General features: G+C 41.2%; 1 protein-coding gene across 4 annotated transcripts in view; it reads right to left on the reverse strand.

The window, feature by feature from the left end:
- The window catches only part of PTPRM (protein tyrosine phosphatase receptor type M), a 746,863-nt gene that overhangs the window by 254,042 nt on the left and 468,851 nt on the right, over positions 1 to 23,970 (reverse strand). For all 4 annotated transcript variants that reach the window (XM_082668014.1, XM_082668012.1, XM_082668013.1 and 1 more), the window contains exons 12-13: positions 17,390 to 17,663; positions 16,344 to 16,380 (exon numbers count right to left, since the gene is read on the reverse strand). In XM_082668014.1, the coding sequence (XP_082524140.1) occupies positions 16,344 to 16,380; positions 17,390 to 17,663 (311 nt within the window). The remainder of the gene's footprint in view (positions 1 to 16,343; positions 16,381 to 17,389; positions 17,664 to 23,970) is intronic.

Below are 23,970 nucleotides of genomic sequence, written 5' to 3' on the forward strand. Positions count from 1 at the left end.
AAGACCATTTTACCTTTTAGAAGTGAATTCATTCCATTGGAAAATGAGAGCTGGTCTCTGAGTACCTTTCACGTGCCCAGCTCTGAGTGGCAGGTTGTGGAAAGTATAAAGAGACATACAATACGGCCCCTGGAGTAGTAGATAAAACTATTTCCACACAGCAACGAAGAGTCTGAATGCTACAACTAAAAGATCCCGCACGCTGCAACTAAGAGCCAGTGCAGCCAGAATAAATATAATTAATTAATTTAAAAAAACCCCACCTATTTCCACACATATTTCATAGTAGACACAGGCAACTATCTCCAGTACAACACTTTATGAGCCTAATGACTGAATTCTTTTTTTTTTAAACATCTGTATTGGAGTATAATTGCTTTACAATGGTGTGTTAGTTTCTGCTGTATAACAAAGTGAATCACCTATACATATGCGTATATCCCCATATCTCCTCCCTCTTGTGTCTCCCTCCCACCCTCCCTATCCCACCCCTCTAGGTGGTCATAAAGCACCCAGCTGATCTCCCTGTGCTATGTGGCTGCTTCCCACTAGCTATCTATTTTATGTTTGGTAGTGTATATATGTCCATGCCACTCTCTCACTTCGTCCCAGCTTACCCTTTCCCCTCCCTGTGTCCTCAAGTCCATTCTCTACGTCTGCATCTTTATTCCTGTCCTGCCCCTAGGTTCTTCAATACCAATTTTTTTTTCTTTTTAGATTCCATATATATGTGTTAGCATATGGTATTTGTTTTTCTTTCCGACTTACTTCATTCTGGATGACAGACTCTAGGTCCATCCGCCTCACTACAAATAACTCAATTTCGTTTCTTTTTATGGCTGAGTAATATTCCATTGTATATATGTGCTGCATCTTCTTTATCCATTCATCTGTCGATGGACGACTGAATTCTTGAAAGGGCAAAATATAACTGTCTGCAGCTAAAGGTGGTGGGACTTTATCTCAGTGAGCATATATTCAAGCAGGATTGCTGAGTTTCATTATCCTTTATGTTCTTTGCCAGTTTTGATTCATACGCATACCCCGGTGAATAGCGCTCAAAATAAATGCAGTGGTGATCTCGGGCAAGAGGCTGAAAGAAACCATCCCACCTCCAAGGTACTCAACGTGTTGCTAAGATGTGTTGGAACCTGTCCCTTTAGTTTCCTATCATGTGTTCTTTCATGCTGATTGTAGATGATCAATAACCCAGGGCAGGGACTCAGACTGTATCAACTCCCTGGAATTTAGCTCTTCTATTTGTATCCACTCACTCTGTTCTTTTCCTCCAGGCTGGTGGATGATCTTCCATTTCTTAGGGTTTTATTTCAGTCTCTTGGCCTTTTTCACCTCTCCTCCAATGTTTCCAGTGCATCTGGGGTGTCTAGTGCAGACGTGAACCTGTCTGCCCCTCTTGCAAACACCTCAGTTCTTCCTACTGTTCTTGATCAAACCCCATACTGTAATTTACAGGGTCACGGTCGACCTCCTTTCCCCTGTACAACCTGAGTGCTCGTGCATCCTTCCAGCCACGGTGGCCGTTTTCCAATCCTTCATTCTTGCTCAAGCTACTTCCCAGCCTGGAGCCTTTGCACATGCTGTTCCTGCCACTGACTGAGCTACAGGTCAGTGAATAATCCTACCACCTTCACGCTGTAGCCAGTCCTTGGAGTTACACAATGTGGCTAAGACCTGCTTTCAGTTATGTCTTCATCTTACAGAGAACCTTGGGTCCACAGAAGGACACACTCTGCCTCTCTGCATTTACCCTGCCCCAGATTACTGCTTACAAACAGCACCAAGGACCCACTGGCTGGGTCTGACAGGCGGAGGTGGAGAAGTGGACAGACGCAGTCTGGGACTGGGAGTAAAACAGATAACGTTGCTGTGAGTGGGTGGGCCTCTCTCCAAACAATTCAGTGAAAAGGAAACTTTTCTATGGCTCTGGCCAAAAGAAACGGCTTATTAAAACTGTGCTTTTGTAAATGGGTTGCCAAACCATGAGTCTATTTTATTTGCAATGGAAAGGTCGACTGAATTAGAAATATATACTATAAAGAAGAGACATATTTGGCAATTAACATAAAATCAGTCAAAAGTAGGCAAAATAAACCAATGTCAAAAGATTCTCACCTTCATTCAAAATTTGTTCAAAATCTACCTATCATAGTGAGGAAAGCTATAAAATACCTAGGAATAAATTTAACAAGGAAAAGCATCAACTGTGCAGTCACTCAGTAAATAATTTTGAACACCCTCTAGTAGAACAGGAGAGACAGACAAAGCCCTGCTCCCATCATATCCTAGGAGGGAGATACAGAGTCATCAGGGAACTTCCAAGAGAGGCAGAGTGACGGGCTGGCCGGTGGCCAGGGGGCCACCGGGCCATGGACTTCAGGGACCACGGTCTAGGGAGGTCTCCCGAGGAAGTGACACTTGTGCTGAGCCTTGGTGCTGAGGAGCAGCTGGTGATGGGAAGGCGGGGGACAGAGCAAGTGCAAACAGCCGGTGCAGGATCAGCTTGGTGATCTGGAGAAGCAGAAGGAAGGTGGGCGCTGAGAGTGAGGGATGTGAGATGAGGATCTGTGAGGCCGGGCTGGAGGGTGCAGCCCCTGCACTGTTGATGCCAAGCTCGGAATTTTATTCTGCGTGCCATGGGAAGCTCTTCGACAGCTTCTGAAGAGGAGTGACGGAGCCAGGCTTCGATTTCACACGCCACGTCATCTGCGACGTGGACAATGAATGAGTAGGGAGTCGTGGAAGTGAGTCGGGGACCCGTCAAATGCCTGGGGGGTGGTGACCGTGGGAAGGTGAGATGTGGCTGAACTTGGAATACCTTTTGCAGGGAGACTAGACAAAAATGACTTATATATTAAAAAAAAAACCCTCCAGAATTGTATTAAAAGTCGTACGACAAGATCCGAATAAATGGAGGAATCTATCGTATTTCCCACAGTGATGATGATGCATAAATTTAATAAGATTCCAAAGAGAATCTCGGTGGCATTTTTGGGACCTGGCTACCTTGTGGGCACTGGACCTTCTTGATGTATAGGATTTATCAGAGCTCAGCAGACAGATTCCTGCCCTCAGGGAGCTTCTGTTCCAGGAGGGGGACAAAGACGGTAGAAACAGAACAAATAGGCACAAAGGTGCTAAGTGCTGTGAAGAATAAGGACGTGGTAGTGGAAAGGGACAGACTGTGTCAGGGAGACACAGGGAGAGAGGCATCAGGGGGCTGCACCCTTAGGAAGGCCAAGTGCTCAAGGCAGACCTCCCTGAGAAGGTGGGGCTCGAGCAAAGGCTGTAGGGGGTGAGGGGGTCAGGCAAGCGGGGATCTGGGGAGAAATGTTCCCAAGCAGGGGAAGCTGGAGCAAGAGCCTGAAGGTGGGAGCTTGGCTGGTGTGTCTGAAGGACAACAGCGGGGACTGGTGTGGACGGAGGCAGAGGGAGGAGGGGGTCAGGGAGGGGAGGGAAGCCGGTCATTCCAGGGCTTCTGGGCTGCTGGGAGGGCTGGTAAGTAGACGGAGAAGGATGAGGGCTGGGGGATTTCTGACACAGAAAAGGAGAGAATTCTAGTTTCATCAGAAAATGTCTTAAAAGCCAGTGTCATCAAAAGGTGATGATAACACTGTAGGAAGAGACAAAGAGGCCCTTCGCGCAATCTACGTGTGAGATCTGAATACATGACATCATGGCCTTTCATTCCTGTGGGAAAGTAGTTGCTTATTTAATGATGAGACCAGCCTAACTGGTTGTTTCTCTGGGAAGAAACTGGACCTCTGCCCTGGAAACACTTCACGTCATCTCAGTGGTAACTTCTAGATGGATTCAAGAGTCAAAGAGAGAAAACACCCCAAATTCAGGGTCCTGGCTGGATAATCTGAGGGATGAGGAGACCTTCTCAGGCAGAACAAGCCCTGCAGTGGCCGGCTGGGTGGACGCAGCCTCTGTCACCGCTCAGGCAGGGGACATCACTGTGGCCAAGGTGCAGACCTCGAGAATGTCTGCCTGTTTCTGCAGTTTCTCCAGCGACACTCGGAAGGACGGGAACAGGCGCCGAGAAAGCGGGCTGTGGGGTTTCCTCAGGAGTCAGTGAAGGAATGCAGTGGGGTGTCTCGAACAGAAGGTTGTCCGTAAACAATGGAGCCGCTTCCTTCCTCAGTGGAGACCTAGTTCACTGACTTCCGTGTGTTATATGTTACATTAAAAAAAAAAAAAAAAGTCTGTTTGCTTTAAGAGCCACGTTGGGGCGAAAGAAATTCCTTGGGGTTTACTTCCTGAGAGCTTTGCCAATATACTGACAAAGATTCTTGCTGTGACCAAACTCTAGGTGGGCTCTTCTGAGCCCCTTTGACCCAACAGAACATTTGTGTCCTGAAGACGATGCCCAGAAGAAGCTGGTCAAACGTCCTCACTTCCTTTTCCAGATGCCACCAGTCCAACGAGTCCCTGCTGCTCACACGGGAAGGAGGGAGAAGGGACAGGATTCTCTCTGGGGCCAAACCCCAGTCAGGCTCCTCTGGGTCCTCCTCTCCACCAGGCCCCCACCTGGGCCCACAGAGACCTGAACAAAGACGGACATAGTTTCTAACAGCTCAAGGCTGCATCCCTAGGGGACCCCAGACCCCCTGAGAAACTCAAGGCTGCCCAGAGAACGGATGCTGGTCCCAGCGACACCTGAGGACAGGGCCCTGGCTCCCAGCCTCTGTGGACAGGAGGACCTGACTTATTCCATAAGCACCAGTCAGCAAACCAGATGGTGTTACATAGACCAATGTTTCACTTCCCTGACCCTACTGAGCCCCCATCACCCCTTTCCCACCCCCTCATCCTTCCTGTAAAGGCCCAGTCACCTCTCAGCAAATCATACTGGGGTGCAGCGCGACCCTTACAGGTCAGCAGTTACTGAAAAAATCTGTTTTCGCCACTTTAGCTGATGTCGGGCTGTGTTCATCTTTATCGACACACACATCTCCTACACGTATCTTTTCCAAAACTTCAAACTTTATGTGGGAATAAGTGTTGGCTAGTTCTCTATTTTTTTAGTACTAATTATATCTAGCAAGTAATTCTACATGCTCTGATGTATCTGATTTGTACCTGAATCCCAGAAGTCACCTTGTTTATAAATACTCTACAATACAGATCTTATCATTTTAGATGTACGTCTTAACCAAAACAGATGATAAAAAGTACTTGTGGAAGAAAACCATTCTCCACAGCATCTCAGAGCTGGCTGGGGTTTTAAATCATAAATAGAAATATCAATATAAAATAAACAGCCTAGAGGTATTTATAAAGTGAAGTAAAAAAATCTTAAAGAGAAATTTCTAGCACGTGCAGCTTTTAATTTTCCTCCCAAAGCAGTTCTATATTATAGACAATTAATAACGAAACTGAGGGAACGAAGTAGAAAGAAGCATTTCCAGTTTCTAGAATTTTCTGTGTGCTCTCTTTAGAGTAGGAGTTTTGGGGTAAGACTGGACCAGTAATTCAATTATATATTCTGTTCCCTTTCATAATCCCCTAACTATGGTGGTTTAGTAAATTGTTTTTTAAAACTGTGCGTTACAACCCATTAGTGGGAAATGAAATTGATTTAGTAGGTAGCAACTAAATTTAAAAAAATGAAATAGAATAAGATACAGCAGAATAGAACAGGTCAGAATGCAGCTTATTCACACAGAGCAGCATTGGTAGGACAGTTTCTAAATCTTTTGCTTCAGTTAAACATCTGTGTATGTGTATGTGTGTATGTTGGGTGGTGATGTATTCCTACTGTTGACTGAGGACAAAAACGTTTAAGAAACAGCCCCAGTGTGATGACAGGCCTGCTTATCAAACATACCAGCATCCTGCATCTGAGATTCATTCACTCAGTGAATTAAATTAGCCAACATTTATGGGCACTTTTGCTGTGTCTGACACGTTCCAGGTGCTGGGAGTCAGTCACCGGGTGCTTGCGTTCTCTGTTACAGAAGGGAGGAGGGTCCCATCTACACCGAGGTGAACCGAACCAGCATGGATTACATTCTGGGACAACGGGATCTAGGCTGCAGAGAACTCACTGTCTTACCAAAGTTTCCTCTAAGTACAGCTTCCAATAGCATTTGTAGGGGCAAGATGTCAGCACAATTAAAACAAAACGGACCAGAAAATTGCTAGGCATTCAGAATGCATCCCTCGTGATTTCCTGTTGGCTTCCAGAAGGGCCTGTGTTGATCTAATAAACAATGGGTCACAGATGTGAAATGTTCAGAACTGTCCCACTGACCATTTTCTAAGCAACTCGACACGAAGAGAAAGATTTTGAAATACACGTCCTTTCCCATTGTTACAAAGCTGTTGTCTCTTCTCAACTACGAAATGACAAGCATGATGGTCATTTTTCATTCATAAGAGCATGTGTGCGTTTAGGTTTTGGTGTCACTCATGCAAATATGTCTGATGCCAAGAGTCTGGGCAACCACACAAAGTAAACATATTTATGAGAGTTAGTAGCCCTTGACCCGGCACACAGAAGGTGCTCAATCAGTGCTCAATCAGAAGGTGCTACATGTCAATCGGCGATCGAATGAATGAAGACTCATGCTTGCAGTACAACTCAGGAATAAATCTATTTAAAAAAGACAGTGTTACTGCTATCCAAGTGGATGGCTGATGCAAACAGAAAATACAAAAGAAATATTACTTGAGCTTGAATTTATCTGGGTAAGAGTAACCATCACTAACAGCAGCAGGAAATACTGAAAAAAAGGACAAGAGTAGTTTTGTACTGGCTTTTCAGGCTTATTCTAACACTCCATCATTTTCATCCCCAATAAACCAAAGTAAATGGTGGTGATCACCTGCAGCCCTTAAAAGACAGCTGCCACATACTTCAGCTACGTATGCGTCCTCCGCAGACTAGTGACAAAATAACAAGGTACGATAGATCGGAAAGCTTTGGGAAGGAGGCTGATTTATGAAGTGTCTTCTTAATCATGGGAGCTTTAGAGAGAACACTATATTCAGAAGTTTCCCTTACTTTACTCCTAGTAAACCACGTGCTGAATTTGAAAGCAGTGGGTTATGGGGAAAGTCTCAAAAGGGGCTATTTAACTATATTCCCTACAAGTACTCATTTTACTAGAGTGAGGCCAACCTATTTTTAATGTTTGCTGACAAGACTGGTACCAGCTCAGACGTAATGGGGCAGGGGTCAGACTTGCTGAAGATCCCAGATTACCTTCAAGGTGGACACAGAAGCCTACGCAGAGTGCATGGGCCAGGCCTGAGACGTAAAGGTTTTAGAGGAGAGGACTTATGTAAGAAAGACACGATCCCTTAAGTACTTCAACTGTTGGGAGGAACACATCAGAAGTTCAGGATAAGAGAGTGTCTGCAACAACTGAACTTCAACCAGTAAAAGAAATATGCTTAAAAGAAACTTGAAAGCAAAGGCAGAACTGTTAGTAATAAGTTTATAGCTTTTAGGCCCTGAAACAGAGGGCTGAAAATATGTATGGAATTCCAGCTGAGAAAGAAGTAAAATTATCCTACAGTTCTTTACCTTAGAAAAAGCAGTCTATAATTTTCCTGAGTCTCAGTTGCTTTATATTCTAAAATAATAAGCTCACGGAACAACTTAAACATTCATGAATTCTTACTATGAGTTAAGCTTTACTTTTTTTTCTTAAATGTTAGGGTATATGCCTTAATCTCATACACACAAAACAGTTGCAGGAGTGGAAATTCTATGGAATGCAGTTGCATGTTTCTTACTTGGCTTCCTCACGCCTATAACTCATGCAACAAACTACCATACTGGGGATGCCTCTGAAAGCAGAACTTGAGTCCTGCTCCTGTGACTGTGTTAGAAACCTTGACAATGGCTTGCTTCTCTTGCAGGACCAAAGCTGGTCTTCTGGCATTCTCTAACCACTCACCTTTGATATGCAGTAATGTACTGGATTCTTTTCCTATATAAGTTTATACGTTTGTCCATATACCTTTAGAGGCAGTTCAAATGGACAAGCTAACTTCTCTTGGTATAAAGAGGCACACAGTTCAATTCCACAACTCAAAGCCATTCAATTTTTTTAAAACTTCCCTAAATTATTCAGTGCATTTGACTTGCAGATGTGCCTCTGCTTGCTATAAACACTGTGCTTTGAAACAAGGATCTATAAGGAATGTAGTCAGCTCTGCTCCAGTTGTAGGAACTTGAAAAGCTGAACAGCGTCACCCCAAACATCTTTGGGTGGCTTCACTTAACAACAGTGGCAGACGAGCCTGTGGATTGTTAAATGGGTGTGCAAACTAGACCCTACAAGGTGAAAATAAACCCCTCACGTTCAGATCTCGACGCCTTTCTGGATTAATTTGGATAACTGGGAAAACATCTTTACGTGTTTTGATTGAAATCCTCTTTGATGGCACTGCCATTGCAAATCCAGCAAATTTCATTCTGTATAACATTAGGCTAGAAAGGAACATACCGACAGACACACAGACAATGGGATCATGCAGCGGGGCTGTGCTGAATGCAGGGGTATACATGTGCACACAGAAGAGGCCGAGCACACCACTTAATTTAACGCGGGCACAGGTCTGTACCGAGAGTCGGAGACATCGTCAACAAGCCTTAAAGCGAAGGAGGAGATGTAGAGGGGAAACGAAGCCGAGAAAAATGAGCAGGAAATGGGCAAGATGACTCATCTATACTTGAAGGTCTGACCTGTCAGCTGGTCGTCGCCTGCAGCAGGGGCGATGCGAATGTGAGGTGTCGTAAGCTGAGTCACGATTATCGCAGCTATGGCAAAGGAAGATTCCCAGGTCAGCATGCATGAGGGAAGAAAAAGCCAGACTGAAGCTAGGCTAGCAAGGAGAATCTCCATCCGCATATCACATCATCTCAACTTTCTTCCAGCAACAACAAAAAGAGAAGGAAAAAGGAAAACAACCACAGCGAGCCGTTGAATTTTCTGAGTTTGTTTCCCTTAAACAGGCTTTCATCAGGCAGTTGGATTTCTAACCATGACACAGTTGCAAGCTTGGGCTGAGACTGTGGACAGATTGACTAAAGGGGGGAAAAAAAAGCAAAAAACAAGGATCTAGATGGAACAGTGTTTTCAACTGCTCCTGAGAAGGGGGTAGAAAGATTCATTGCTAATTCTGATGAGCCAAACTTGAAGCTTTCAACATGTAATAGGTTATTTAAAATTCTTCTGCTTAAGTCACAATATTTTCTCTTCTTGCTAAAATCACCTTTGTGAAGAATATTATCTTCCTTCACTAAAAACATTTTTATGTAGAGAAATTTCTCTGATAACTAAATTTCCTGTAGAGAATTTCCATTTAGGAATTTTATTTTGTCACATTCAGGGAATGAAAAAAAAATGCATCTCAAAACATCAGTTAAAAAAAAAAAGACTAATCATTGCCTTTGCTATAGTTGTCATGGTTAACATGTGACCAGAGAAATGATTAAGATTCTTGAAGCAGACCAGGCGGGCTTCTTGGTTTGCCTGAACAGCTCAGCAGTTGAGTTTAAATGGTTAACATTCATGACACACAGATATTGAAAAAAAAAAAAGAGAGAAAATTAAAATGTCAGTTCTAACATGATACAGCTGGAAAATGATGCAAAGAAAAAATATTGGAAAATTAAGGACAGGCTTACATGAAAGATGCCTAATTTACATGGAACAGCCTGGGTGCTATCAGAAATGTGGCAACAAGTAAGGAAAATAGATCATCTACCATCTGCAGACAATTATAAACCCAAAACTGCTGGTACATAATAGTTTGAAATATCCCTTTGCACTGTTCAAACAGTGTTGCTCCTTATAACCAGACAACAGAGGCAACTGGGTTTAAAAGTGGTATCATCATCTTTCATGTGTTACTAATGAAAACTTTTTAGTTTTGCTCAGTGAGATGGATAAACTAACAGTTTGGACAGAGAATGGAGAACTCCCAAGATATCACAAAGATAATTTTCTTGGTATGACACAGTATGCAAAATTGCATAATAAACTGTAAACAGTAAAATGTTATTTCTAAGACTCGTGACAAAGTTGGTACCAATTCCAAGTTTACGCACAGAACACTTGCTTGGTTATAGATACTCTTGTTCAACCAACATTCCTGTGCAGTTTTCCATTACTTACAGGAAAATTTGACCTACTCTACATCTGAGAAAAGTTACATTGTGTCTATAAAAATAGAACATCCCATACTGAAATTGGTAAACAATATGAACAAAAAGATATTTGAAAAGAGCTATGTCAGGCAGCCCTGTATTCACAACTCAAAAAGAAGACAAGTTATAAACTGAGGCTCAAAACTCAAATGGAAAAGTCCACAACAGGGATCAGGAAGGATTTCTATCTGATCTCTGTGTTCTGCCTTGTAAAGTGTTCCTTTGTGACAATTATTCTCGGTTACAAGGAAAAAACTTGATTTTGTTACAGATTACTGTAAAATAGGGGTCAGCTGGCCCACTGCCTGCTTTTGCAAATAAAGTTTTATTGGCAGAGTCATGTTCATTGTTCACCCATGATGACGGTGGCCCTTCCACAGCAAAGGCAGGGCTGAGGGGCTCTGATGGAGACAGTGTGGGTCGGGAAGCCTAAGATATTTATCATCTGCCCTTTACAGAACAACTTGCTGCACTATGTCTTAAAATATCAAAAGAATGCATTATGAAAGAGAATATCGCTGAATTCCTAGGCTTTAAAGATGGCGTCTGGTGCTGATAAGCTTAGGGTCTCCTTTAGGTACAAAGGTGCGCACGGGAGAGTAAACATCACACCTGGTGTATCGGCTCCTAACCTGCCGTGTCAGTTACAGGTGGTGGTATCTTCTGGAATTTGAAGACCCAGTATTTACCAAACTGGGTTTTATATGACTCTAGGGCTCCTTGAAAAATGAGTTTGGATCAAATAAATTTAGAAACTCTAGGGCTGAACAAAGTTAAACAGGTTTCCTTTCCTTGGGAACTTCTCGGGGGCCTTAATGCACTCATGATATACATTATGGAGACTTTCAGGTCGAGAAAAGGAAATATTTTCTCTACAAAATGCAGAGCGACAAACGCGTATCATATTTACGTTTCTATTTCTAAACCCATAGCTAAATGATAGCAGATTAGCATATATGAGCGGCCTTACTATATAATTTGTTTGCTTGTGTGTTGAATATGAGTAATTAAAAGGAATCTTAATTAGCTTTACATCTCGACATTCTTTTCAGTTCTTTTTATCAGTGTACTTTCATTTTGTACCACTGTGGCCTAGAAAGGATGGCGTTTCTTTGAACAAAACAATGAACAGAAAAACAGTGTAGAGAAACTTCTCAAAGAGCCTAGTGATTAAAAAAAGAGACATTCACATTTCTGAATATAGTTAGAAATTGTATCAGCACAATAGGAATCCTTCAAAGTTTCCTGAAGGTCTCCCAGCAAAGCACATTGCCATACAAACGTAAGTTAAATAAAAGACTACACTTAAAAACAGTGGAGCATTTTTGCACAGAAAATTCACCTTAAAATATGACATTAGAATAATGGTTTTGTTTTCTTTTTCTTTAAGGTTTATATCTGACTACTATAATGCTTTTGAAAATAATTTAGCATGTGGTTTTCATGCAGTTTTTGTCTTGATTTCTAGCTATACTGCTGTTAGTCAAATCATAGCAAGGAGAGGAATAAGTTAATACATATGACACCCCCCCCCCATACACTAAAAACAAAGAAACAAACAAAAACCTCAAAACTTTTATGAACTCAAAATCCTCAAAATTTAAAAAGTGATATATTTATGTATCTATGTCTGGAAGTTTTAAAGATTACACTATGCCTAACGTAATAGGCACTTAAATTTTTTTTATCCTCTTAAATTTGTTGAGGCTTGTTTTGTGCCCTTGTATGTGGTCAATCCTAGAGAATGTTCCATGTGCACTTGAAAAGAATGTGTATTCTGGGTTTTTTGGGATGAAATGTCCTGAAAATATCAATTAACTCTAACTGTTCTATTGTATCATTTAGGATCTCTGTTGCCTTACTGATCTTCTGTCCCGAAGATCTGTCCATTGATGTGAGTGGGTGTTAAAAGTCTCCTACTATTATGTATTCCCACCAATTTCTCCATTTATGTCTGTTAGTATTTGTTTTATGTATCTGGGTGCTGCTATACTGGGTACATGTATGTTGACAAGTGTAATATCCTCTTCTTGTACTGATCCTTTTATCATTATGTAGTGTCCTTCTTTATCTTTCTTTATGGCCTTTGTTTTAGAGCCTGTTTTGTCTGATATGAGTATTGTGACTCCTGGTCTACTGTCATTTCCATTTGCATGAAATATCTTTTTCCATCCCCTCACTTTTGATCTATGTGTGTCCTCAAATATTTTTCTTAAATAAATGTATAACAAGAAAGCTCCCAAATGGCTATATTGTCAAGGAGAAACATAGCTGGCATCATGTCATGGAAAAAGTTATTTTATGGGAGATTAATGCAAAGTATACAGTTTAAACTAATTATTATATCAATTAGAATGACTATACCTCATTTAATACAAGAAATCTAATTTACTAACAAGACAGATTTTTACTTTTAAGTGAAAGTAAAAGTTTCCTGTCAGTTTAGAATTGATCATCAACAAATTCTTTAGAATTGATCACTAACAAATTCTTCCAAAACTAGCAGAAAAGAGTTTCCACCCTACTAGTTACCGTAGGCAGCCATAAGGTATGTGAAAGTTAAGGAAAACATATACAAGCATTGCTAAGACATAGCTGGATCAAGTGGTGTTAAACAGAATTCAGCTATAAAAACGTGAATGTGATTAAAAATCAAAATAAAAATTAGGAGAATCTAAAAATAGCTAAAAGCCATTCTATGTACTCCACCATAAAGATTAAAAAGAATCCTGTTGGGAGGGTAACCCCAAAACATCAAGTATATTGTCATCATATGCTGTCTTTCTTTTTTTATTTTTACAATTTAATTTATTTAGTTAGTTAATTTTTATAAATTTATTTATTTTATTTTTGGCTGCATCGGGTCTTCATTGCTGCGTGCGGGCTTTCTCTAGTTGCGGCGAGTGGGGGCTGCTCTTTGTTGCAGTGCGTGGGCTTCTCATTGCAGTGGCTTCTCTTGTTGCAGAGCATGGGCTCTAGGCACGTGGGCTTTGGTAGTTGTGGCTTGCAGGCTCAGTAGTTGTGGCTCACGGGCCCTAGAGTGCAGGCTCAGTAGCTGTGGCACACGGGCTTAGTTGCTCCGTGGCATGTGGGATCTTCCCAGACCAGGGCTCGAACCTGTGTCCCGTGCATTGGCAGGCGGATTCTTAACTACCGCGCCACCAGGGAAGTCCTGTATGGTGTCTTTTTAACTCAAGAGATAGAACAGTCTGGGGTGAGTTTGCCTATAGCTAACCACATATACTTATGATGAATCTAGGTATATAAATTAAAGGAGGATACATAAAAATACAGGCAATCCCCCAACATATGGAGATATGTAATGACCCACCTTAGGTATTTCCTGGTGTCCAATTTTTTATGAGGCTTTATATTTGAGATGATTAGAATCAAAATGTACCCTTGGAATATGATTAAAATAATCACTACATTAAATTTATAACTAGCATGAAATATATCTTTAAGAGACATATCCGTGTTTGAAATTACAAATTAGTTCCTTGTGGAAAAAAATCCACCTCCATACTTTCTCTATAAAGATACTTGTCAACAGTTGTTTCATGAGAACACTGAAATCTTTGTAAATTCAAAATGCTGCTCAGGAAAGTGGTTTAGTGTCTGCAAATTCAATTAAGCCACTATATTGTCAGTGCTAAGTGGCAAAAACAGTCAAAATGCTTGAACTCTTTTCAATTTCAAACATTTTTATGATATGGTACCAGTAACACTGTCAGACCTGCCTATTTCTCTGTTTTGATGAAGTCATCAAGATGGAATGGCTTCCTTCATTGCAAAATCAATTTTAGTATGAATAAGCAAAAAATTATCTGATTATAAAGGTGATGAAACATTATACGGTGCTGTAAAGGAAGGTTGCTGAACCTGTACATATAGAAATTCATGAAATAAAATGGTACCAAACAGTGTAGTTTTCACCCAGCAGGAGACTATCTCCTGAGGTTCCCTCCTGTGCTGTGATTTTATGAATAGGAATGACAAAGTGAGGCAATGAAAATTAAAATTTGGTTCCCTCTTCCCCCCAAAAAGGTTATTTGGTTGGATAGAGTTTGTTGCTGTGTAAATGTCTGCAAATGACTCAGAAAATATGAGCAGAGAAATATTTAGTCAATCAGGTCATCTGACTGCCTAATCATCCTTCGGCGAATTGAAAAACAAATTACAATATTGATTAAATCTAGCTGATGATACAAGAAAACGATCCAAATCACCATCTAATTCAATCTATTGTGAAAACAGCAAACATCACATTTCCATATTTACTAGTGTTGTTTATATAATTATTTAACTCTGCACATGAACAGGATGGCAGATATTCTGTTGTTTCCAGAGTCAACTGGGTGGTGACTCGGTTCTAATAAAAAGGAGGACAGATACTTATATGCTGCAGAACTACGATTGGCCAGAGGCTCTGCTGGGTGAAAAGCCATGAGATACAGGGAAACACTGGTGTAGGAGGCCAAACGCTTGGGATCAAGCCTTGACACACAGATTATTAGCTGAGTGACCTTGGCAAGTCAATTCATCTCCCCAAATAATGCATTTTCTTTGTCTCAAAAATAAAAATAGCAATACATGTCTCCTTTCTCACAGTAACTTAGAAGAAATAAATGAGAACATACATATGAAAGTAATTTTAACTTTCAGCTGTGATGTGAAACGCAAGGCATTATGAATCAGGCACTCTGGAACTGGGTTTTCTGTTGAGACCTCAAGGGTCAGCAGAATTCAATAAAGCAATCCGAGCATGGGCCTTGATCGGAGGCCTGAGAACGTCGATACCTCATTCAAAGGCCTTATAATACTGTGATAATTAATAGTCAACAGCGAATTACAGTTTAGAAAACACATCAATATCTGTAATCTCATTTTTTTATTAATTTATCCCTACGTATAAAGGCTCTTAATCAGGTACAATATGATATAAAGAATTGAGTGTTTTAAAATCAATATAAGGAGATTCTTGGAAATAGAGCTATGAGCCCATGAGGACAAACAAAATACAAATAAGGTGAGTACCTCCCACAAGGCCTGGCACGTAACATGAAACCAAGAAATGTTTGTCAAGTTAATGGAATAAAAAGGCCATGTTTCTTCAAGAAATAAGAATTCAATGAGAATTTTGAAAATGCTGATGGGCACCCATGATATATTCAAACTAAGCTGCCTGAACGTTAAACAGCAAAAACAAGATACGTTCATCCAACAGAACTTGTCAAGTGACGCCCTATGAGCTGACAAAATCTGCGGCTTTCTGCCTCCTTGCCGACCTCCCAGATTCAATCTCCCAGCACTTCCTCCCTGTCCTCGTGCTTCCTCCACTGATCTGGAAGGGTGCGTTTAACTACAAGTGTTAACGTACACTGCCTCGTTTTCCTGCAGCATCGGATGTTTCTCGCGGCATCTTCTCAAATACTTCCACATGGGATGGTAAGAGCACACTGCGAGGTTGACGAGACGATGTTACAGTACGTGTGTACACACACACACACACACACGCACACGCACACGCACACACACACACACACACACACACACACACACACACACACACAGCTGCACTCTCGTCTTTAGGAGGCCCTGTGTGGTGAGCTTATGCTGGTTCATCCTAATCTACCTTTCAACCTCCATCCCGTTGTCTCAGGATTGTAACCAGGCCTGGGAAACACAAGGTCCACAATAACATCACCTGGTTCCTGGGTTCAAAGAGACACACATCCCCAGTGAAAAAAGCCCACGCAGACTCTACAGATCTATTATAACTAGATAATTGCTTTAAAACAGCAGGAGGTATTTTACTATTATGCATCTGAACATTCATTAGACACAGTATTACTATGTAGGGTACTGTGGTTTATACCACAGTATAAACGAGATCATATAAAAATTAATTCTGTTTTAATAGAAGTTTTAAAAAGATAACCATTGAAAACTGCTTTGAAACACAGAAATGTGACTTCTCATTTAAAAGAAATACCTGTGTGAAACACAGTCAAATTTAACTGGCCTACAATCCTAGCACACACCTAGGAGCACACACTGATTTCAATGACATGAACATTTCAAGAAGTTCTGAAACGCCATCTAAACTCGTAAAGGACAGAAGACAGCAGAGCTTCGCACAATTTCAACCTACCTTTTGTGGCCACTTGGACACAGTCTATTTTGGTTTCCTGTGTTAAATAAAGAGGGGGAAAAAAATCACTATTCATGTTTTATGTGAAACAAATAAAATCTCTGCAGTTCTCTTTAAATACGGATAAGGGAGGTTCTCATTGTTCCAAGTGTGGCATTAACCACACAGTGATTAGCACTTGGACTGCGCTCTGATACATTTTCCGGCTCCAGTGCTGGCGGTGGTGCCGGTGGACACCCTGGGAGCAGATGGCGAGCCTGGAGTTATACACAGAACGCCTCTGCCAGGTGGCCCCCCTGGCTTCCTCCTCCGGACCCTCACTGGCTCCCTGTGCAGACACTCGTGGGCAAAACCTGTGCCCCTGATTTCCCCCGCTTCTCACTGGCCAAAGGCAGTGATGGTACCAAGACCCACGCTGTGAAGGAGGAAACCACTGTCATATCTGGAAAATTCGCCCTTCCTTCTAAGGAGACTTTCCTATCTCATCAGAGCTCTGGGTTGGTCTGAACAGGAAAGGGAAAAAAATTCAAAAACAACTTGATAGTTTTTATTTTGTTTCTATCTCATCTTTCCAAAGCTGTTTTCTCTTAGAAAAAAAAGAAAGATAACTAATTTAGTCCCAGCTATAGGAAGCGTAAACTCTCGTGGCACCAAAGAAATGGGACAGAACATGCTGAAGAGACAGATGTTGTGAATCTCACAAAATTGTAAACGAGCTGAGTGTACGTGTTAGAGCTGTACTATTTCCCTGTGAAATAGTAGGCTAAGCAGAATCACTAGCCAACTTCTGGTAACAAGTAAAAACTGAAAATAAAAACCATCATGTTGACAATATCTTCTTCCTACCCAAACAAATATGAATATATGCATTTCTTCCCATGAATTTCTCCAGGTGAAAATAATTTTAAAAAGAGAGAATAAAACACATTTATTCCAAGTAAAAGCACACAAAAGCATGACTTTCCTTCTTACTGCTACCTTATGTGATCTGTGTTCGCACTGATAACACTGAATGGCCTAAGTAAACAGCCATTTACAAAACTTACCCCGTTGGCTCTGCTAGCAGCTTGGAAATAAATTCTGTAGCTTTTATGGGGAAGGAGAGGGGTGTTCCAGTATCCATTGTATGTCTTATTATCACCAATAGTAAAAGGCTGAGCCGACTGGAGGCTGTTGGCTGGGAATTCAGCAGCGAAGTAGTACTGGGAGTTCAGCAGAGAAGCATTCTGGAAGTGGATGGGCACCGGGTAGCATTTTAAGATTTCTGTTGTCTTTTTAGCTCTTCGAGGACGCTCTTCCTCGACAACTATTTGGTAGACACTAGAAAAAAGAGAGTATTATCAGTGATAGTTTCGGATAACAGAGTTGATTCCCATGGTCTTCAACTGTGGAGACCCACAGGAGACCCCAAATAAAGAACACACTGGATAGAGCCAACAATAAGTGCTTAGTGCCTAATGGACACGGATTCAACACTTGCCCCATGACAGAGAGGGAAAGTGCTTAATGCCTTTGCACAGGACTCTCTCACCCCCAAATAAGACAACTTCTGGGGGGAAAGAAAATTTACCATAGTTAAAACGTTTTCATAGAACAATCTCTGCTGTTTATGTGAGCAGGACACCAAGGTAACATTCTTCTTACATGTAACTGAAGATGAATTTGTAGAAAATGAACTCAGTTTACCTAGTCAATGAACCAATCAATATTAACCGTAAGTTTATTAAAAAAGGCAACGTAATATTTTCTTCGGTGACATCTGCATGATCGTGTGTGAAGTTTTATCAAGTCACAAGATACAATGTGTGATGATTCGGGTTAACCAAGGTGGAACTTCCCATATTTTCTTCTATTCCTTTGCTTTCACCATATTTGGTCAGTGGAAAGTGAGGACATCAGAAAAGCAGAGAAAAGGCACTGGAATTTCAAAAGCCAACACCCTGGAGTTACAAGTGGTTTCTAAGAGTAAATCATGAACAGGGCTACTTGAATTCTATATAAAGATAAGATGGGAATGAGTATCCTCAGAAGATGCCTGTGAGACAGATGTCCCCACCAAGGAGTGGATCTCCTGGTCCCTACTCACCTTTCCCTCCCCACCCCCCCTCCAATATCTGTGAATTTCGAATTAACCTTAGGAGAAGAGGAGAAACTTTGAAGGGATGGACTTCTTTATTGAGCTACATACATTTACTAGAATGATGAACTGTTGTGCAGTTTGGTTGGGGAAAAGAAAAGTTTCTAATACGGAGAAAAAACAAACCTCGACAACAGCTTTCAAAAACTGAATCCAGACTAGATTGCAAGTCCTTCTGACAAGGAGATATATCTTTTTCTTACTTTGTCAGAAAAGCACCGTGACTCCCCGAGCAACACTGTAACCCTGGGGCTGCTCAGCACAGCCACTCATTAAAGCCGGGGAAACAGAATAGAAGGGAGGTGCCTAGCAAGGCCAAGAGCTGGGGTCGGCCCGGAGAGGTCCCTCTCTGTGCTCCTGTCCGTGTGAACTCTGAATCTGCACCCAGTGAATCTCCTGTTTCTGGAAGTACAACCACTTAGCACATTCTATTTCAGTCATGCAACGCAGCTGCCGTTCAGTTTGTAATTCTGTCCAAAGAAAAACTGACGGTTGTACAACATCAGAATGACAGCTCAGTAGGCAGGGAGTCCAGCAGGCTTACAGTGTAAATAATGATAAAGGGACTTCTGAGCAGGGATGCAAACTTAAAGAAAAGAAGAGAAATATGACCCTTACTTCCTAACATCAAGACTTTCTCTTGGTCCTGTAAGATGCTCCACCAAATCTTGCCGAGTTCTCACTGCAGGGTGTATCCAACATGGAAGGAAGAATTTAGGAAGGACCTTCCTTTGGGGGTGGGGGGAACAAGGAACACAGGCAGAGACAGAGGGGGCTTTGATTTCACTCCCGCTGCTCCCTGACCTCTTACATCTACAGTCAGATGTGGCAATTCCACTATATCTGCAAGTTCTTTGGCATTTCTCCCACCAAGTATGGCGTTGGCTAACCTTGAAGATTGCACGCAACCAACAGAATGTAACAGAGGGACAATGTGTAACACTCAAGGCTTCGGTTAGAGAAGTGCAAACATCATTAAGAAAGTGTGACTGTTTTCCTGCAACGCCTTCTGTCAGGGTAGCAGACACTGGCGTGTGCATCCCCCTAGACTCTACTCCTAATTCTGCTAAAACTGGGGTTTTAAATGAACATCTTTGGTTCTTATTTTTTTCCTATGAAATGAGAGAATTAGATGGGTCTCCAAGGTACATTTTATATTTTTTTTTATTCAGAATTTTTATTCAGCATACAAGAACTACTCTCACAAGATCGATAAATCAAAGAATAATTAATTGCTTTGCAAAGAGATTCTCCATTAAGTAATTTTTAACACTGGCTTTCTTCTGTCAGCAAGCTTTTCCAATTTACTTGCTATAGGACATGATTTTCAAAATTCCACTTTAAAAACAACTTCCAGAAAGCCTAGTATACTAGACAAAGTAGAAATATGAAGATTTATGCGAAGAAAAAAATTTGCATAAGTTATTCCATACAGGAAGTGCTAGGCCAGGAGCCTTCCACATGTAGGTTTTATTTTCTGGTTTTACTGGTGAGAAAACTGAGGTTCAGAGGTGAGGTGCCCATTCTATCTGGGGCATAGTTAATTAAATAGTAGATGTGGTCTCCTGACCATCTGACGATACAGTTAGTCACTTCTGTATCTCATGAGACAGAATGAAGTGGGCCACGAAGTACATATTTTTGAAGGCGTAATGTAATCCAGAAGTAATTTTTACTTTATATACCTTATATGTAGTAGGAGGGAGGAAATATACTGATATTCACTAATATGCTTCGCTTTACTAAAACTTAATACTAAGTTTCTTTTGTATTCATTTCCTGAACACCCAAGAGGTAAGAGAGAAGGGAATTACCAAGAAAAAGGTTTTGCGATAAGATAATGCAGGTTAGATTGCAAGTTGATCCTGTACAACCTGCAAATAAGGAGAAATGGAGAGAATCGGAAGCTGCAACTCTGCTTCCTCTCTCCCCTCATCTCCATCCTCACTTTCCATCCATCTTTCCCCAGCTTTCCTCATTTATTAAGTCAACGCATACTTTCTGAGCCCCTAGTATGTGCCAGGCACTGGCCTGATTTAACTTGAACAATATGATATTTGACACCCCCTAGAGAAAGACAATTGTTTTGTAATTTTAATGCCATCTAAGTGAATACGGCTGAAAAAAATTAATTTTTCCAAGTAGCAAGTTGATGAGGATCAGATGAAAATTCAAGAATTAAATGATTATTTAGTGGGCCTCCATTTCAGCCAGTTGGTACGTTATGCCATGCACTCTACTCCAGACATATTACTTTTTAAATAGCTACCATCTACTCATCTTCAGATATATTAAAGGAAGAACTAAGTTGACTAGAGCAATTTCAAACCCAAAATGTCTTTTCATCCTTGCTCCACAAGACAAATTAGATTTGCAAGCATCCAGACCTCAAATCTATTTGCTCTTTAATAATTTAAGCACTGAAAGGTCAAGCAGCTCTTTTCTATTCCCCTTTATCAAAGTCCAAGTGCTAATGAAAAATGGCTGAATCCGTTCTGCTGCCCAGTGGCCACACACTGCTGCCTCCTGGATGGAAATAAACACACTACTGGCATCCAGATCAGCGGTACCTGGACAGAACTTGGTGACTGATGCGTTTTTCATTTGTACAAATAACATCATCCCACTGATGATTTTCACAAGATCTTTCCAACCACAAGTGTCATCTCAAAAGTACATTTGAAAATCTCACTGTTTGAATGTTTTTCCTGAAAGGCTGACTGAAAAAAGCAAATTGTCACAGATGGAAAACCAAACAGAAGTTTCTAGCTTAGTGAGCTGAATTAAAATCCTTTTATCCTTTTATCCTTTTAATGTGTTACTCACGGCCTCTTTGTTTATCAAAGTCTCACCATTCCTAGCCTTCCTCCACCACTGTTCTGGAATTTCAAATCACATAAAACTTTCCTAAGGCATTTGCAGCGTGAGGGCACAATCCATCGTGAAGATGAATCTGCCAAAGATGTGACATCACTGTATCCGAACTTTCCTACAGAATGAAATTTAATTTAAAGCTTAATTGATGCTAGGCTTTTCTACAACAAAACTCTGAGGCTTTTATTAGGAGAATAAGAAATCTGCATTTATATAGACTAGCCCATGAAGTATAACCTAGAAAAGAACATCTGAACATCTTTCATGTAGTTTGTTAAACTCGAAAGTTCAAATGTGACAAAATGGTTTAGGTCTTTTCTAACTTTGAAGATGTGAGGGGAAGCCTGCTGCAGATTTGAAACTGACTTCAAGATGTGTGTCCTAATTCATTTCCGGATTAAGCCCTTAGTCATAAGTCCATTTTCCTACCCACTTATTCTGTTTCTTATCAGCATAAAATATTGAAGGATTATCCAACCAGATAGCAGGATGGTGGGGGGTGAGGAGGAGAAAAGTACTGATCCGTTTCATTGTTGCTTTTGCCAGTCCTTTAAAGTTGTCATTTCTCATCATTTCAAGGACTTAGAATATTTTTCATTTCATGGCACTATTAGGGACTTTCAGCTTGATCTGCAATTTTTGGTAAAAGCCACCTATTCTCTCTCTAGAAAAAAAGAATAGAATCTAGTATTAATATCTTCTTGAAGATTAACTCTTTGCGGGGGGGGGGGGTGAGGGAAAACGAAAGTATAAATTATATTCAAGGCAGGTAAAGTAAGTGTGTAATTCAGGTTTATTTATGCAATAACACAGAATGTATTTTCTTCCTGTTCTTTTTCAGTCATAGCCTTTCCCTAAACCTGTCAGCATTTACTGAAATGACACCCTGAAGATCCCAATGACCTGGTACAACTGAACTACATTTTAAAAGTATTGTCACCAGTTTAAAATGAAGAAAAAGAAAGGTCAGTTCAATAAGTTCAATGTGTTTGTCATCATGACTAGGATCCACATAACACGGGTGCTGAGAGCAGCTGCCAGAGCCTGTCCTGCTCATTGACTCAGAAATGAGGTCTGATCACTAGTTTTCCACAAACAGTGGACCCTGGGTAACACACTGCACAGCATAAACTGATCCGTGGGGTCGAATATTCTATGTTGCCCACTTTAATTTCTCTTTGTCCTGCTCTCTTCTAGATAGGATCGGCCATCTATTGCTGTGGCATATTTTCAGGGTACTACAAATAAAACTGATGCTCTCTCGGCCATAATTCGTCATCAGGAGCTCGCCTGGCATCCCTAAGTTACTTCTGTTCTGCATGTGTGTGCACATGTGTGTGTGTATATGTGTAAGCACGCCTGAGCATGTGCTCCCACACCCTGCTGCTCTGCTAGTTAGTGACAAAATCTGATATAATAAAATATTAATTATAGCTGAAAGGCTGGGCGAGAAATATGAACTCAATTACAGCTCCATATTGGGAACAAAGGGCAGGAAGGAAAAATCCTTTAGTTACGGAGGTTTGGGATAATAAAAGGACAACTAGAACATTAGACTTGGGCCGAGAAGCTGTGTAAAAGGCCACATGTTATTAATCTTCATGACAGGCACCAAATTTCAAGTAAATTAGTCCAAGATGGAACATCTTTAAGAGTGACTTCTCCTCCTTTTAACAAGTGAAGACGTTTTCCTTTGCACATGTCATTTCAGTTACGTTTGTCATAATTTAATCATCACAATTTCATAACAAATGTATGACTCTAAAAATTATAACTCAAGGTCTGCTACTATTTTTAAAGCTTGTTTTTCTTAAATAGCTCTAGGGATTTGAATAAAACTAGAAAAATCCAATACTATCGAAGCCATACTAAATATGTTCATTATTATACTCAAGTCAGGATCTTTCAGTCCCTAAAGGTAGCAGTAGTGCAGGCCAGGGGAGCCAGAATACAAATGCCACTGTCCCGAAGGGCGTGCCGCTGAGAGCACAGTGAACTGGGATCCCATGCCCAGGTGACTGGGTCCAGCACTGCCACCAAATCATCCCCTGACCACTAAGGTCCTTTCCAGCTCTGATCTTTTTATACTCCCTGGTACAAGATCAGGCAAGTTGTGACGTCAACAAGTGAGAAGAAAACTATTTTATTCATATTTCCTTATTTTCTACGATATTTATCACATATCAAGCCCTGTGCCAGGCACAAGGGAAGAAGAAAGAGAGGAATGAAGTCCACACTGTCCCCGTTCTCGGGGTGTTAGAAACAGGTCCCTCCAACAAAGAACTGGGACAAGATGCTGACAGAGGTTTGTACAGAGTGAAAGAGGGTACAGAGGGGGAGTGTCAGTGTCTACAGTGGACTTGAGGACACAGGGGCGTGGAGGGGGAAGCTGGGGCAAAGTGAGAGTAGCATCGACATATACACACTACCGAATGTAAAATAGCTAGCTAGTGGGAAGCAGCAGCATAGCACAGGGAGATCGCCTTGGTGCTTTGCGATGACCTAGAGGGGTGGATAGGGAGGGTGGGAGGGAGGTTGAAGAGGGAGGGGATATGGGGACTGTGTATGCATATGGCTGATTCACTTTGGTGTACAACAGAAACCAACACGGTATTG

The sequence above is a fragment of the Grampus griseus genome (genome assembly GCF_964374135.1).
Source record: "Grampus griseus genome assembly, chromosome: 12".
NCBI classification, from domain to species: Eukaryota; Metazoa; Chordata; class Mammalia; order Artiodactyla; family Delphinidae; genus Grampus; species Grampus griseus.